The 16,934-nt window shown below is 34.7% G+C and overlaps 1 protein-coding gene across 11 annotated transcripts in view; it reads left to right on the forward strand.

Annotated features, from left to right (window-relative positions):
- Window positions 1–14,773, forward strand: part of LOC125062290 (potassium voltage-gated channel protein Shaker) — a 197,330-nt gene extending 182,557 nt beyond the window's left edge. For 5 of the 11 annotated variants that reach the window (XR_007119234.1, XR_007119229.1, XR_007119233.1 and 2 more), the window contains 8 exons: window positions 242–403; window positions 759–1,402; window positions 1,862–1,991; window positions 3,087–3,292; window positions 6,928–7,151; window positions 7,412–7,586; window positions 8,637–8,681; window positions 10,280–14,773. Coding sequence is in view for 5 of the 11 variants with exons in the window: in XM_047668091.1 (XP_047524047.1) it covers window positions 242–403; window positions 759–1,402; window positions 1,862–1,991; window positions 3,087–3,292; window positions 6,928–7,151; window positions 7,412–7,579 (1,534 nt within the window). In the remaining 6 variants the exon portion in view is untranslated. Of the gene's footprint in view, window positions 1–241; window positions 404–758; window positions 1,403–1,639; window positions 1,770–1,861; window positions 1,992–3,086; window positions 3,293–3,651; window positions 4,031–6,927; window positions 7,152–7,411; window positions 7,587–8,636 lie in introns of those variants that run through there. The other 6 variants (XR_007119230.1, XM_047668091.1, XM_047668090.1 and 3 more) reach the window with 6 other exon arrangements.
- Window positions 14,774–16,934: the final 2,161 nt, after the last annotated feature.

Raw genomic sequence — 16,934 nt, forward strand, 5'->3', positions numbered from 1 at the left:
TCAATATGATACACTGTTTTATGTGTTTGGCGCAAAGAAATAAATTCGAATAAAAAAACAAACAATTTTTATTCCTTTGCGATGATTATTAGTAATATATAATATTGAGCCAGCGGAGGGAGTGGGTATAAATATTAATTAAACTTCCAAAGGCATTATATTTTATTTTTTAAATTGTAAATAAAATAAGATATTTAAGAATTAAAAGAAATTTTATATTTAAATAGTTGTTCTCTTCCAGGAATGAGTACTTCTTCGACAGAAACAGACCATCTTTCGACGCCATTCTGTATTACTACCAGAGTGGTGGTCGGCTGCGAAGACCCGTCAACGTCCCACTCGATGTCTTCTCTGAGGAAATCAAATTCTACGAGCTCGGAGAACAGGCTACAAACAAATTCCGGTATGTAATCTATATAAAGCCCATTTTCGGAAATATTTTATAAAACATCAATCTCTATACAGAATTGTGTTTCCAATATTTAAATGTTAACATATTTACTATAAAAAGGACCAATAGGTTTATTACGATATTACAACTTTTTGATTTTTTTTAAAGAAGAAACTGTAATTTAAATAAATAAAAGCATTAATTAACAACCTCGAAACTCGAGAGTGAACTGAACCAATAACCGACTATTATTTTTGCCGATAAAGCTCTCATTGCGTCAAAAACTGTTTTCAAGTTATGACCAGTTCATTGAAAATTGTTAAAAATACAAACTGATTTCGAATCTAAAAAAACCATTTTATTTCAGTGAGGATGAAGGTTTCATCAAGGAAGAGGAGAAGCCTCTGCCAACCAACGAACGTCAGCGCAAAATCTGGCTGCTCTTCGAATACCCTGAGAGCTCCCAGGCTGCCCGTGTTGTTGCCATCATTTCGGTGTTCGTGATCCTCCTTTCCATCGTCATTTTCTGCCTTGAAACACTGCCAGAATTCAAGCACTACAAAGTTTACAACACTACCACCAATGGTACCAAGATCGAAGAGGATGAGGTCCCCGACATCACCGACCCATTCTTCTTAATAGAAACCCTGTGCATCATCTGGTTTACGTTCGAGTTGATTGTGAGATTTTTAGCATGTCCGAACAAATTTAACTTCTTCAGAGACGTGATGAACATAATAGATATCATAGCTATTATTCCCTACTTCATCACGCTTGCTACCGTCGTTGCTGAAGAAGAGGACACGCTTAATCTGCCTCGAGCTCCGGTATCGCCTCAAGACAAGTCCACGAATCAAGCGATGAGCTTAGCAATCCTGAGAGTGATTCGTCTTGTCCGAGTCTTCCGGATCTTCAAGCTCTCTCGTCATTCCAAGGGTCTGCAAATTTTAGGACGCACCCTCAAAGCATCTATGAGAGAACTCGGACTGTTAATATTCTTTCTCTTCATCGGTAAGCTACCCTTCTTCTTTGTTCTTAAAACTCATTTTAAACTTGCAATTGCATTATACAATTTTATGTTGATATAATATACAATCAATTTATATAAGAGATTATTAGAATAATAAGTAAACGACTCATACGTAGAAGAAACTGTTTAACATCGTGTGAGGAAATATGGCCTGGCGTGATGCTGAGCAGCGCGGGTGGGCGGCAGACAAGCGTGCACAACAAGCTTTATGTTCACAGGCGTGGTTGTTTTCTCCAGTACCGTATATTTTGCTGAAAAAGATCGGCCCGATTCAAATTTCTCTTCTATACCGGACGCGTTCTGGTGGGCGGTTATAACTATGACCACGGTTGGCTATGGGGACATGAGGTAATTCACGCGACGCGACCCGTCCCGCGCCTGCTCCTGACCGCCTCCACTCATCGTATTCCCACTGTATGCGCCTTTATGTGTGCTTAAAGGTGTGGTGCTGTTTTCGTCTGCGGTGTACTTCGCGGAAGCGGGAAGCGAAAATAGCTTCTTCAAATCGATACCTGATGCGTTTTGGTGGGCGGTCGTTACCATGACGACCGTGGGATACGGAGACATGACGTATGATTCAGCGAATGCACCCTTAACATCATTTTATATTTCCGTCGTTTTATTTCATCGTTCCGTTTTGATACATTACCATTGGAGTTTTATATTCATATAACTGCCATCGTAAGCTTTGTTTGATTTTAATTTTAGTTCGCTTGAAATGAAATCTTATTTTAAAATGTTCGCACATTCATGCCATTAGCTGTTCTATTATCATTTGGTACAACAACACAATCTTAGTTTTGTGGTATATCGATTTCTACCTGAAACTATTTTACACCTAGCACATTCCTGTAATTTCCACTAGTATCGTTAGTATAAATGAATGATGTTTTGATATTAAAGGACGTTAAAGGTGACCGAATCGTAGATATTAACAATCGCCCTTTCCAAAGCGTAATCGTTAAAACTGTAATGCTTTTAAAAGCTCTTTAAATGTATTTAATGTTCCTATCCAACGCTTTTGCTTAAATGTAATTACAGTCCCAAAATTGTTGTTGTAAATATATAGTCACGTGTTTAAATGTAGCTTATCGAAAATGGTGATCACCAGAACTTCAGCCCAACTAAAAAAAAGTTGCAGTGGCCAATCATGAATCTGTAAAACCTTATTTAGAAAGCTCCCTTGAAGCTTATTACTCGTACTACCTGGGTTAGTTACATAAATCGTCGCTAATGTGTAAAAATGGATTTCAGGCATGAAATTTCTCTTATGTTTTCTTCATTAGTAACTATCACACCATTTTCGATAGAGTTTTTGTTTATTGTTGGTATAAATCATAATGCATGACAATAATTTAGTATAGTTTAAGAATTATGCCCTATAATGACCAGTTCTTTATACCGAATGATGTCAACAAGAATGTTTTTATGTGCTACGCGAATTATTTTTTGATATAAGTCAGCGTTGATGTTCATCTTTTGTGGACATACCTGGCATTAAGCGAAGCGACAATTGCTGGCGAGTATGAATGGTGATGTATAAAAGGTATTGCTGTGCGAACTTCTTGGATTTTATAGTGGACCTATGGGTATGTACTGCATATCAGTCACATACGTCCATATATTTGTATAGTACGTTTGTTATACAAGATGTTATTTCATTAGGCCTGTTGGAGTTTGGGGAAAAATCGTGGGGTCTTTGTGTGCAATTGCTGGTGTACTTACCATCGCACTGCCTGTGCCCGTCATCGTGTCCAACTTCAACTACTTCTACCACCGTGAAACTGATCAGGAGGAGATGCAGTCGCAGAACTTCAACCATGTTACCAGCTGTCCGTACTTGCCAGGAACCCTGGGCGAACCATACTTAGGTAAGTAAATATTTAAGGCATTTATTGCCACGGCATTCACGTACTTTAATAACAGATAATCAACGAGATTGACCGACAAGACAAAATTCATAACCTAACACCGTAGGAAAGATGTTTTATTATTTACACCTTTAATAATAAATATTACAAGTTAATTATGTAATTAAATTATGTTTTAAGTACGATAAAAACCTATATACTGTTGTTAGATATATTTTATTAAAAGAATTTTCTGAATGATATATTTTGGCATTCTTAGTTTGTTAATTGCTTATTATAAAAGTGATAAACTTTGACAATGGAATACTTTTTTATTTTATTTTTACTTTTTTGATTTATTTTATTATTTATATTTTCAGGAAAGGATGATGATAGTGACGAGCTCTTTGATCAATAACTTTAAGTGTTTATAAGTTAAATTGAGACTTTAAATTATCGAAAGAGACGATTCTTGTGATATTATCCATTAAGACACAATGTGTAAATACTAGTTCTAAGAGTAAAGATGCGGTAATAAACATAGTTTTTGTTCTAGTTATGTTTGCGACATATTTATTTTTAAAGTTCTTAGGCGATGCTCGTTTTAGAACGGTTGGAACAGAGTCTGTTTTCTGTTTTACATTTTACGAGTGAGTTGTACGAAATGTAGAAGAAGACTGATATTCCTAATGATACGGTGACATGGTCATCCTATTTATGTCCTATTTTAATCGATTCGAATAAAATTAATGTCGTTGACTTGATTTAATTCTCAATTCAAACAGATTTACTACTTATTAGTAACAAAACTTTTCAATCTAAATGTTTGAAAATATTACAAAATATCAACAATCCGAAGTGTAAGTTTTTTTTATTTATTTCTTTGCTTGTGTTACGATTATGTTAATAACATCGTATAATTATTATTTTGTGTTGCTTTGTGTGTTATTTATTTGGTTGGTGTTTGGATTTTTTTAAAGCTTTGACGTAGACTTATCATTTGGTACAAAAAGTAGGTAAGTAGCTGATAAAAAGGCGAATTCTAGAAAACTATTATCATACCCACCGTATTGCTAATATATCCTGGAACACTGTTTTCTTAGCTAAATGTTATAGAATTAACAAATTAAATAAATTTTTTTAAACATACTTATTAAGCAATTAGGACCAACTCAAAATTTTAAATACTTAAAAACAAAAATAAATAATGATACACCTTGTTGCTAATTATATAATAACTAATATTATCTTTGGATAACGTTTGTAATCATTAATACAAATTCAACATTTTATTTTTGGTCATAATTCACTCGTATTGTATTATTTATTTATCTCCCCATGTAATTATTATTTCTTTATAGCTATTACTAATATGATAGAGCTACTAAACTAATATAAATAATGTATATATCTAGATCTCATAACTAATAATATATCATCTAAACTCAACTACTCTTTATCTAGCTATATAACTCTTCTATACTCAGCCAGTGTACAAACAAATATAGACCTATTTGTTTGTATAGCCGTCCTTAATAAATACTATTTCAATAGCCTGTGGGTCTATTTAACCAAATTCTTCAACTTTATAATAGATAAAATTGCAAAGAAGCCCGTGCCATTTCGAAAACTGCAACCTTCTTATTATGTAGATCGTAGGTTTCCCTGGTTGCTAAGCCCACAATGTCGTTAGTAAATGGCAGGCCGCAAGCATTACACCAATAATCCGATTTGAATGTGTGGTAGCCTATGCTAAATGCGACATAAACCACAAAATGCCATAACGTAACAAGATTATATGTCTTTGCTTCCAGTTAACGCGCTCTATTTAGCGTTAGGTACTAGGAAGGTAGTGAAGCCTTTATTTAATTGATTAAAAGTCTAACGGCCGTGTAGAGTCGTTTATTATTAGTGTACGGTTGACATAAATGCACACATAACTACTTTAAGGTATCGCGTTAATAATAGAGATATTACGATATTAATTTATGATGTGTTATGTGTGATTTTTAATAACATTTTGGTAAACAATAATACAGCGGGCTCTGATTCGCCACAAATATGCGCGCGAACCTGGCGTGACAACCCCAAACCCACCAGACCTTAGTTAAGGCAACTAAAGTCCCTTTTTGGGAAAGAAGAGGTTTGAAATACAACTACTTGTATAGCTTCACGGCCACAGATCTCCTTATCGCATGCATTTAAGCATGAGGGTCAAACTAATGGACACACAAACATGCAATATTAAACTTAATAATAAAATATACCAATTAAAGCAGCTAGAATTGTCAGCTTCGGATTCAAAAATAATAATTCAAATTATTTGTGATTTCGGTGATTAACTATACGGATGTAAGAAAACCTAAAACGTTTGTTTGTTTTGCCTTAATACATTTTTTATTTAGCCCTCCATTTAACTAGTTAAATACTAACATATGTAACATTTTGCTATGCTAACCCATAGAGGCTTTTCCAGAATGAAAACCTAAGTAACAAATAAAACTATTTTTTTCTCCATGAAAACCTTCCTTAGAGTTCGAAGACTAAATAAAAAAAAAACAATTACTCGAAATGGCCCAGCCGTCTTCCAGTTTTGCGCTTAGCAACATATTTTACGATAACAATGGTCAGATCTATAATCAATAACTATAATACCTATTCGCGCTTTAAATTTCGTAGCTTATTTATATGATCATAATCATAAAAAAATACTATTGGAGATAATTTAACAGAGGACTGTAAGTAATATCTTAAGTTAAAAAATCATAATCGAATCATACCCTTGAATCTATAGAGAACTCATTTTAAACTTTACGTAACTCTTTAATCATGTATTCATAAAATCTGAGGTTTATTACAGATGAGTGTCAATTTAAAAAAAAAACTTTTAAAGTAACTGTTAATTCTTATAAACGTTTCCAGTCGGACTTAGAGTCGTTTACAATCGTAATGATCGACGTTTTATCAATTATAAAAAAAAAATCGCTAACTTAGTAGTAGTTTGTTTTGTTTCAATTTTTAAAACAAAAATCAAAAGCGTACTGATTCTTGAGGTCAGCAATGACTCACTCTGTATTACTTAATACCAGGTATCATTCTGTATTCTTATTAAAGAAAGAAAAAAAAACATATTCCTCCTATAAAGTACGACGAGTTCTATTTAGCATAAATAAATTCTAAAACAACTTATTGAAACTTATAATTATTCTTCTTACGTTTTTCTATATGTCGTATATATTGCTAATAATAAAACTAATTAACTCTTTCTGTATTGTAATATATCAACTTTACCTTATTTAGACGAAATAATTCTTCTAACACGTAATCACACCTGTGCTTCAAAGTATATTTTTAATTATTAATAAAGCTAGCTAGACCGACTAACATATTAAACGCTAAAATGACTAAAACTATAGGTTGATAAGTCGACTTAAAAAAGTTAAATCATAGACATACGATTGGTAAAAAATAATTAAAATTCTGCAAGCTGTGTGTGTGATAGAAAACTCATAAATTTTATTAATTGACTTTACAGAGCAATGCTAGTGCATTATGATGAAAAATAACCAAGTTGCGTTATCAACCTATTCACGCCTACTAAAAATTATGCTAGATCAAATAATAACTTAAAAATTTTACATGAGTATGCCATACAGTTTCAGGACCAATCAAGAAGTCCTCAGCTAGCGATGGCTCATCATCGGATATGATGGAATTAGAGGAATCGGCTCTAGTAATTGATCCCCACTTGGAGACCAACCTGCGGCGGTTACGTGAGGAAGGAAGGTTGCTCCTTGAGCAGAAAAAGGTCTTGGAGGCTGCTGGTACTAGTGATGATATCGCAACCCTGGAACTGCTCGACACAATACGGCTGAATCAGGTTGGTTAAATATATGCTCAAAATGCTTAGCAATTTCTTAAGATTGTATTTGCGCCGCTAATATATTAACTGTCATACATATATGCTGGTTACTGGTTGTATTTTCTTTGATGTTTGTTTTTTATGGTGTTATTTCGATTATATGTATTATTCTTATCCATCAGCAGGGCAGAGGAGATCACCATGGACATGTCTTCTGATTCTATCTCGGCCACTAGGCTTATATAATAGTCTTGCTATATAAATTATATGCTTACTAGATAAAACAGCAAGAGCTGTTAAAGCAACAAGCTGCGTTGGCGAAGCGCAATTCCCGAGCCCACTGCATGGAGCCACGCCGTGACCAGCGCAGGCGCACCCAGTGCAACGTACGCATCAACCAATTGCACAGCGCGAGCGCACCTGAATCTATAGAAACAGACGTCTGACCAACGGGTAATTTATCTTTTTTTTCCTTAAATACTGTACATTAATTAATCATTAATTTTAATATTAAGGTATTACGAAAAAGGGTGGAATCCCTATTATAATATACATATTTTAAACATCGATCATGTTTAATAATCACATATTTTAATCTACAACCACGATAAAAGGTTCAATGTTGGGAAAAATTTCCGCTTCCTGACTTCGTAGCATGATCGTGTCACGCTCGTAACATGTTTGCTACGCCGTAGTACATTGCAGGACACCATAACATTTGATTCAACTGTGAGAATTCAGTCGATTAAATTAAATTCTTAATTGTTTATAGTAAATGTAATTTTAAATTTTCTTTAAAATATCCAAATAAAGACGTGTGAATAAATTATATATTTTCAAAATGCTGTCGGTAAGTCGGATTAGCGTCAAGAGTCATTAAATATAAGTGTATGTGTTGAACATTTCACTTTAGCAAAACGTGGGTAAAATAAATAATTATGTTAAAGTAATTGGCCATCTTCACATGCTTCGTGGAAATAAAATTCAAGTCGCTAGGAACTTGAATACGAAACCCATTTAGATTCATAGAAAGAAAAGGAAATTAAATCAGCACAGAAAAGCCGCATGAGAAAGTTACGTAATGTGACCGCCAAACTGATAAACATGTCAATCTGAATAATCGCAATCGCAATGAATGGCAGTGGTAGCATACCATTGAGGGGTCGGTAAGGGTCGCGATGCAGGCGAGCTTCGATCGGCGGTGAATGGATACGTAGCGACCCGATCGATACGTGCTGCGGCACCCGGCGGCTCGCGAAGCCCCGCCCCACACGTGCTCGGACCCCCTTCACCCCTCGCCCCTCATCACAGATGCTCTGCGCTGCCCTCGTGCCCCACTCTACAGATATTAAAAATTTACATCCCCGCAAAGCGGCGGAGCGGATATGACATTCGTGATAGCGTCTTTCGAAACGCAATGTCTGACTCACGACTAATTAGTTGCGTAGAAGCACAACACACTCCATTTCACTTGTAACATTAATGCATTTTTGATTTGTTCAGTTGAAGTAGAAGTACTCGTTCATCATTCCGCGGAAAAGTAAATCTGTAAGTCAAAAATGATTTTAGCATGACATACTCACTGGCATTTCATTGAACATTAAAGTCAGATGCCATTCCTTACAGATACTATTTTACTATTGAATATTGAGATTTATTACGCGATCGTCAAGTGTCATTGAAAAGCCAGATTTAAGACACTTCGCTAGTTGCTTATATGCCGCTAGCGATGTCTTAGAATAACCCCGTGTCTTGTCTTCCTCTCATGTTCTTCGCGTCCTTTCATTCTTTGTCAGTCATGAAAACGTCTAAAAATGCCTATGTAATATAAATCACCCCGGTGTTTAAGTGTTCTCGATTTAAGAGGATCGCCCCTAAGTGCTACTATTAACATTTTTAATTTTTTCGTCATTTTTATAGACGTTTTCGTGCGAATCTTTAATCTCCCGACGAAAGATAACGGAGCTAAATTCCTTAAACATAACTTAAATGTATCTTTGTAAAAATAATAAGTCTACAAAGATAAAAAAATATCGTCGGGGGTTAATTAGGTATCTCCTACTGTGTGTAAACCTCTTCCAAATAATTGGATGTGTACCAATATGTGTTTTAATTTTACCTTTTTTAATTTATGGAAATTATTGTACGTCGGTACGTTACGTTGAGTGTTTAGCGATGCATCCAGTTTCTCTGTAAACGTTAACCCGATGTTTTAGGTAAACAAAATTTGCATGAGATTCTCGATTACAACACGAGTTTACGAACAGGTGAATGTTTTTAAATTGTTTTAAAATGCACTTAAACGATTTTTTTAAATTACAAAGTCTATAAAAATGTCGTGCACTTGTCGTTGGCCGCAGTTAATTAAATGTATGACACTTAATTAACTACAATGGACTAGGAAACAATTTATAAAATTCACTATACAATTTATTAGTAACTTTTTTCAAGAATTATTGTAAAATTTTATATATACAAAAAATTAAACTAATTTCAATTATTATTAGCCAATCGTAAACTCTGCTCGGCGTAAATCGAGATGATTGGCAGTCGAACATATCCTAATGCAGTGTTTTAGTTATTATGTACATAACAAGTGATGTTTCACGTGCCTTGATTGCGAATGAGAATTGTACTTATTTAACCAGATATAAAAAATGTCAAATTATCTATCAACAAGACTTATTTGACCCAATTGTCTAGTTCAGCCTTGCGATTCTGTAACTCACTTTTCGAACTCACACAGCGGTTTTCACAGCGGCGGTCGCGCTAAAATCAGTCGTAAAGCAGTCATTTTACGATTTGGCATTCTGATAAACAATTAACTACAAGCTCCCCACCTTATCAGAAGAGTGAGTTACAGAATCACAAGGCAGTTGACAGACAAGTACAATGGCCCTGGGCTACATAAGTTAACGTATGCAGATGTTATGACATCCTAAATAAGGTGATTGTCTGTTATGTCTTTCTTTATGAAGAATTGATACTGTAACTCAATTTTGTCGGTGCAAGAAACTTTATGGTTTTGGAATACATTTTCATACATAGACAATCTCCTTTGTGTCATATTTAATTATCATTCGTGGAACGTCACTGGTTCTCAGTCAGTAAAATATAGAATTACACACGTGTCTATAATGTTTCAGGAAAGGCGAGTCGGGATATAACAGGCGGGGTCTGGCGTGGACGACTACCAGCCCGTTCGCCTCCTGCCTGCCACGTGTGACCCCCCCCGTTTTCCCACTCGGCCTTACCTCAAGAAACCCTCGAGGACTTTATGTGCTTCTACGAATTAGTTAGAAATTAGCCATTATTATAAACGCTTGTACCATATGAACAGATTTAGTAATAGTTCAATTTATCTCCATCTTTAATTGTGTGTAACATCGGGGTTGATGTTAGACAAAAGTTGACGTGATTTTCGTTTTATTTTGATTCGGTAACAGCACCTCTAGTCGAATCACAGGTAAACAAAAGGCGCTCGCTTAATATTATAACGCCTCGGTATAAGGGTGATATAATGAAAATAAAAAATTATATACTGGTAGTTTTCCATGCCATTGGAAAACCTTTAGACCATTTTGCCGGCTTGATTCAGATGTTAGACTTTACGTTGTTAAGTGATATTTGCTATATTAATAAATAACTTTATCAACTCTACCCTACCCGAATCTCTATGTATAATTAAAGATGGAAATAAATATTTTAAAGGCTTATTCCGCTTCAACACTTACAGCTACACACTTCGACACTTCTGTAATATTAGGAATTGTTCTTCAGAAATATGTAATTGAAATAGGCCTACAATTATTAGATGGTACAATTAGGACTCTGGTATATGACAATACAAAGGATGTGACAAGGGGCTAGTGCGCCTAAAACTCGGATTATGAAAACCCCGGATATTGACGTAAAATATTCGCTTTGTTAACATCCAATGAGCGGCACAAGACTTACGATGATAATTATTGTCGAATCGAATTATATTATGACAATTCATGCCTCTGTAGATGCAACGATTGATATATTGAATAGATATAGGATGTCTGAAGATCGGATTTATAAGAGATCGTAATATTTGAATGTTTGTTGTTGCATAAAACGGTGCTAAGCGATGGCAAAGGTGTCCTAAATCTATGCATTGTATGCAATCTATTTGATGGAAAGTAACCGTTTGGATGCGGTGTGTGTGGAAGATGGCTATGGTGAGGCATTTAGAACGAGGTTGAAGGCAAGGAAAACGTATTTATATTGAATGTTGTGATTCTATGGGCAATCGCCGACTGTACTTGTAACACCCTCAATTAACCATAGTAGAGAATGACCGTATAGTTGTAGAGGATCAATGTCGTATTTACGATAAGTGTGTTTATTTAATGGAAAGCAGAGGTTGTGATAACTCCAGTATTGCATATCCCAGTGAAGGTTTTACGCGTGTTGACGGTGAGCAATATGTTCATATCAGGTGATTTTGGATTTAAATTGCGTCAATTTACTCTCTAAATTTATAGATAACGTCAATAATTCAGAATTCGCTTGCTTTACGTCTAAAACTTACATATCGTTTGAACGGAGTCGTAAGATTGTATTTAAAATGGAATGTTATCGGAGATTTTTATGATGGAAGTTTATCATCTCAAATTCGTTGTCAATTTGCTTGTGTGTAGGCGTAGAAATATCGCTTTGGTTATAAGCATTATTGGGAATGAGCAACCAAATTTCGGAGGCATTTGTGCGTCACAATAATTCCACGGGCCTAATTCCTTTTTAACAACTGGATTTTAAAGCGTTTACTTCTCGTAGACATGTGCTGTTTGATGGTGTGTTCTCAATATCAATATTGCTTACATCGAGGCGGTTATTAAATGTTCAAAGACAAATAATTTTTTCCATATCATTATACATGTCATAGCGGTAAACATTAAAATATAATATACTCGTTTATTCTCTTAGATTAAATTAGTGTTAGGTGATAAGATTAAGGATCTTTGTGTCTATATATATCTGGGGATTAGGTTTTACGTAACAAAAGCTGCCAAAATATCGCTTGGATTTTTAAAATAACCGATGGTTTTTTATAGCTGTAGGCCCCAAGATATGCGAATTATATGGCAATTGCAGTCTGTCGCCTCTCAATTTCCTCAATTTATCAGTCATTACACCAGGACAAGACGTGTTCATACATTACCAACAGTCCCATCAAAATACCTATTCTAATGAAATCATGGGGCCTGCGCCATTATAAAATAAGAAAAGTACATTTTAAACACTCAATGTAAAGTAATTTTCCGATCAGATTCAATATGTTTAATTAATAGATCCGCCTTTCTGGCTGCCAAGCTATAGAATTGTTTTGGATTGGAAGGTATAAGCTTAATAAATAATCAAAATCCTACCTTATTAGGCTGTTATAGTACCTACACTGCAGTACCAAAATTTTAATTACGTACTCATAATTTATAAATAATAATATATAGAATTTAAACGAATACAAGCATATACTCGCACATGCTTTGTATTCGCATTTAAACTCTAAGGCTGTCTTAGATTTCATTTCGATGCACAAACGGTATCGAGGTTGTTGCAAGTACAGATACCTATGTGTCAATCTATATATGTTAAATTGTAGGTATATGTGTCTATATAGTCAGTAGCGCACGGGTCCACTGACTGACGAGTTACAGGAATTAATAGGTGAATGTTGGATTATATTAATTTTAGCGTAAGACTAGTGAAAAACTATGTTTAACACTATTACGTCTGAAAAGGCATTTTTGTTGGAAACTGTCAAAACAATTCGGAATTTTAATAAAAACAACAGACTAGGCATATATCCATCTAATTTTTAAACAACAAAGCCGTAAACACATTTTAGAATCGACGCTGATCGATCGACAGTCAATTCGTATTGCCTAGTCTTCTCAATTCTAAATATAATAAAATTACGATGTAAAGCGCGTTAGTTATCGACCAATTTCTTAAAAGATGTATTTTATTGAGGCGAGACTGACGTACATTCCATTAACTATAGTTATAGTATAGATGTGTCGCAATGGATTGTGAATTACTCATGATGGCCAAAATTGTATTTACGCTCACTGCGTATTATAATTTTTGCTCAGTATTATTAGTTGTATCGAAGGATGTAGTCACGGACCCGATGCGTGTAAACACCGTTTACTTTCCTTTATATCTTGCCCTGAAGTATATATCCAAGTGAACGTAATCTTTTATAGGCAAAATATAAAGGAAGCAAACATTATATCCAACTTCGTTTTAAATGACTCGAATGGAATCTTGAAATTATCTTTCACTTCAAGATTCTTAACAATAAGTAGTTGACATATATCTAGATTTCACCCAGATAATTTTCTATAATAGTTAGGGCGAAGTTGGTTACTATTAATATATTTAGTCTGAAAAGACAGACTGTATATAATATGGTCTTTAGTAAACAACTGTAATCAGTAAAATTTAATCTGTATATTTTATTTTAAGATCAATAATTAGATATATGCAAACCTTAGCGTATATCGACTGGGTATACTCGTACTTCTGCTTGAGCAATTAACGGTCTGTGAGCGGTTCACGTGTTCTCCGGAACTTGGACGGGACTCGTCTCGGTTGCGACAGCTTATGCTTAAACAGAATAATAAGACGTGCTGATTACATTGACCCAAAGAATCCCATAATTGTTTTTCCACTTAGATTTACGTGGTAAAAGTCAGATTCGAGATTTAGCGCTAATTAAAAACCCTGCATGACAAAACGTTTTGGGTTTGACATGCGGGAGTGTAACTTACCGCTAAGGCCATTTGTCCACCGCCACCGTCACCGGGGCGTCACCGAGAACGAGATGACGGCGCCGATTTAGCGATACATACATATAATATGGCCATGTGTCTGTCGTTAGTTAGCCGTTCAATTAACAGCCTAGCCTTTAAACTAAACGGCGCCGTTTAACTAACGGCCTGAAAGATATTCAGCCGTAGCGTTTGCTACAACATTTAATAAACTAGCTGGCAAATGCTTAGGCTATTCGTACGATAGAGTCTAGGCAGTAATAAAAAAGATGACATAAAAAATATTTCTTTTAAAATTAAATTGCTTAAGTCAAATTAACATTATTATTGTTACTACACTCTTCCATTGTACTTGTTGTTTTTCATGAAATTTTAGAAAACACCATCAAAGTTGTCGTTTACCGCCATGTTGACAGTTTAAAGAGTTTCGTTTCAAGTTTGAGAGTAGCAAGTGGAATTAAAATTTAAATTAACAGTCAACAGGCTAGGCAAGTAATGAAACGTGATCGATCCAAGTCATTTGCCTAGCTGTTTAATCAACTGGCTGAACATCTGTCAGGCCACTAGCTAAACGGCGCCGTTTAGTTAAACTTAGACTTAATTTAAATTTAACTAAGCTAGTTGGCGTCCACCGCACAGCCTTCACCCGAACGCCGTCATCCCTGTCGCCGATGTTTCGAGTAGTTGAAATAATCTCGTTCTCCGTGACGTCCCGGTGACGGCGGTGGTTGACAAACGGCGTAAGTCTTGAATCCCTGCACTTAGAACGTCAAAACGCCGAAAACTAAATAATTATTTTGATCAAACAATAATTTGAAATAGAATACATATTTGAACGTTATTACTTACGTAATTACTATTTAGTTTTAATCGTTATTTATATTCGCGATGTTTATTTATTAATTTTTGCGTCAATGTAATGAGCGTACTAAGCGAAAATAATAATTTCTTAACACTTGCCCCTCTCCGTCCAGGACAAAGCGTGTTCATATTCTATCACTTAATTATACATTTATTTCTACAAATATTTTGCAAATCACGTTTAAAATTGACTGACTGTTCGGCTTCATACTAAAACTTCAGTTGAAGATTATAGAATTTATTCAGCTGGCTAACATCACAATTATCGCGTATGATAAGAATGGAAATATAGTAATACCTAATCTCTTACATTAAAATTTAAGGTTTTATAATGTTTAGAGCTTTTCTAGTATACTTAAAATGAGATCTTATGAGGTAATCAGAATTTTACGCGAAATAACATTTCCATCCAGTAATAATTAGATAATAGATATAATATCATGCGATATTTAATTCCTATAGTACGGTAAATTAAATAGGTTCGATCGCCGTATACTATGTATAATTTTCATCCTCGTCCCTTCTTATGTATCATTGTACGCACCAAAATCTATCCCATAATGTAATGATTATCTGACTTTAAGCTCACAATAGCCGTAAATAATATAGAATTAATCAGAGTTTTAGTTCTATTTGAATTCTCAAATGAGTAGACCTCTCTAATAAACAGCTAAGTAAAGTTCAGTAGGTAACTGTATAACGCTTTTTTATTTAAAAATAATCTTATTTAGTAAGCGTGGACTTATTTTTGATTAGGACCTCGTGTCAGTAAATATTTAGCCTTATTGGTAGTCAGATATGAGGGGAATTCATCATAATTACACTAAATATTACAAAACAATCATGGTCCCGCTATCAATAAAAGCTTCTATCTAAAACGGGGTCAAATAAGTTCATAAAATACATTATATTATAGGCAGCTGTCATTTTGGTAAACTATAATTAAATAAAAAAATGTAATTTAAAGTTTCGGATTCCACGTGAACACGCATTAAAGTACGTATTTATTACACTTTTAATAAAATATATTTTTCTTAATTTTTATAAGTGTACACAATAATTTAGAACACGTTTTGGAACACAGTGCCATTGCGATCACGCCGTGTTATTCGTTCTTTGATAATATTTGGTGAAGTGCCAATGTTGTGTGGAGTTTAAAAATAAAAAATCTGTATCGGAAGGTTATATCGGAGAACGAGGAACACCGCACCGTAACACTCATGTAAATTTACTATAATCTTTTGTGTTGATTTCAAAGCAATTAACCAACGTAGGAATGGTTCACATTTTCTGCTGCTAATACTTTCTTTCTAGGTTAAGTGGCAATATAGAGTCACAAAAAATATATATGTCGGTACATTAGCTCCGTTCGCATGTAAGATAAGACTTTAAGAAAGATTAAAATTGGTTCGAACTTTTTTTGCTGAGTTTATATTGTCACCTAATTTGGAATTCTTTATCTTGGTGAGCATTTTACATATCTTAGAACTTATTAATGTCATACATATCACCAATTTGAAGTGGTACTCCGAGGGTAAAATTCAGAGTTTTAGAAGTTTTTTATTTGAAGCAATTTGATTACATTACAACAAAAAAAATAACCAAACCAACCAAATTTTAAGTTATAATAATAATTAAAACTTTTTATTATGAAGCAAGCACACCTTTGTTTGTAAAAAATTAGACTTATTCGGCACTTAGATAGTAAGTACAATAGAATAAAAATATACAAAAAAAAATCCGGATTGTCATCAGGCACTGTTTCATCCCGTTAGAAATATTGCAAAAAATATCAATACAACCTAGTAAAATCATGTTTTAGACGCCATTTCTGCCCCGAACTCTTTCAACCAAACGCACATCTTTTCACGGTCCTATAGAAGACATCTAAACTTGCTAAACTCACTATAGAATCGAGGCAGTGCCCTGTAATGTTATCCGCGAAAAGCGTCATAGTTAGTGTACATCACGGCCCTCTAAGTTAAAATTTGTAATGCCCGCCTTCCACTGCGAGCGGAACGGACCCATTACGGACTCCGCTATACTCGTAACGATGATTTTCATACATGTGCTTCCACCAAGCGGAGGCGAGCGCAGCGGAGAGAGCGAGTTGAAAGAGTCACATATGAGGTTAGCG

The sequence above is a fragment of the Pieris napi genome, chromosome Z, assembly GCF_905475465.1.
Source record: "Pieris napi chromosome Z, ilPieNapi1.2, whole genome shotgun sequence".
Lineage (NCBI taxonomy): Eukaryota > Metazoa > Arthropoda > Insecta > Lepidoptera > Pieridae > Pieris > Pieris napi.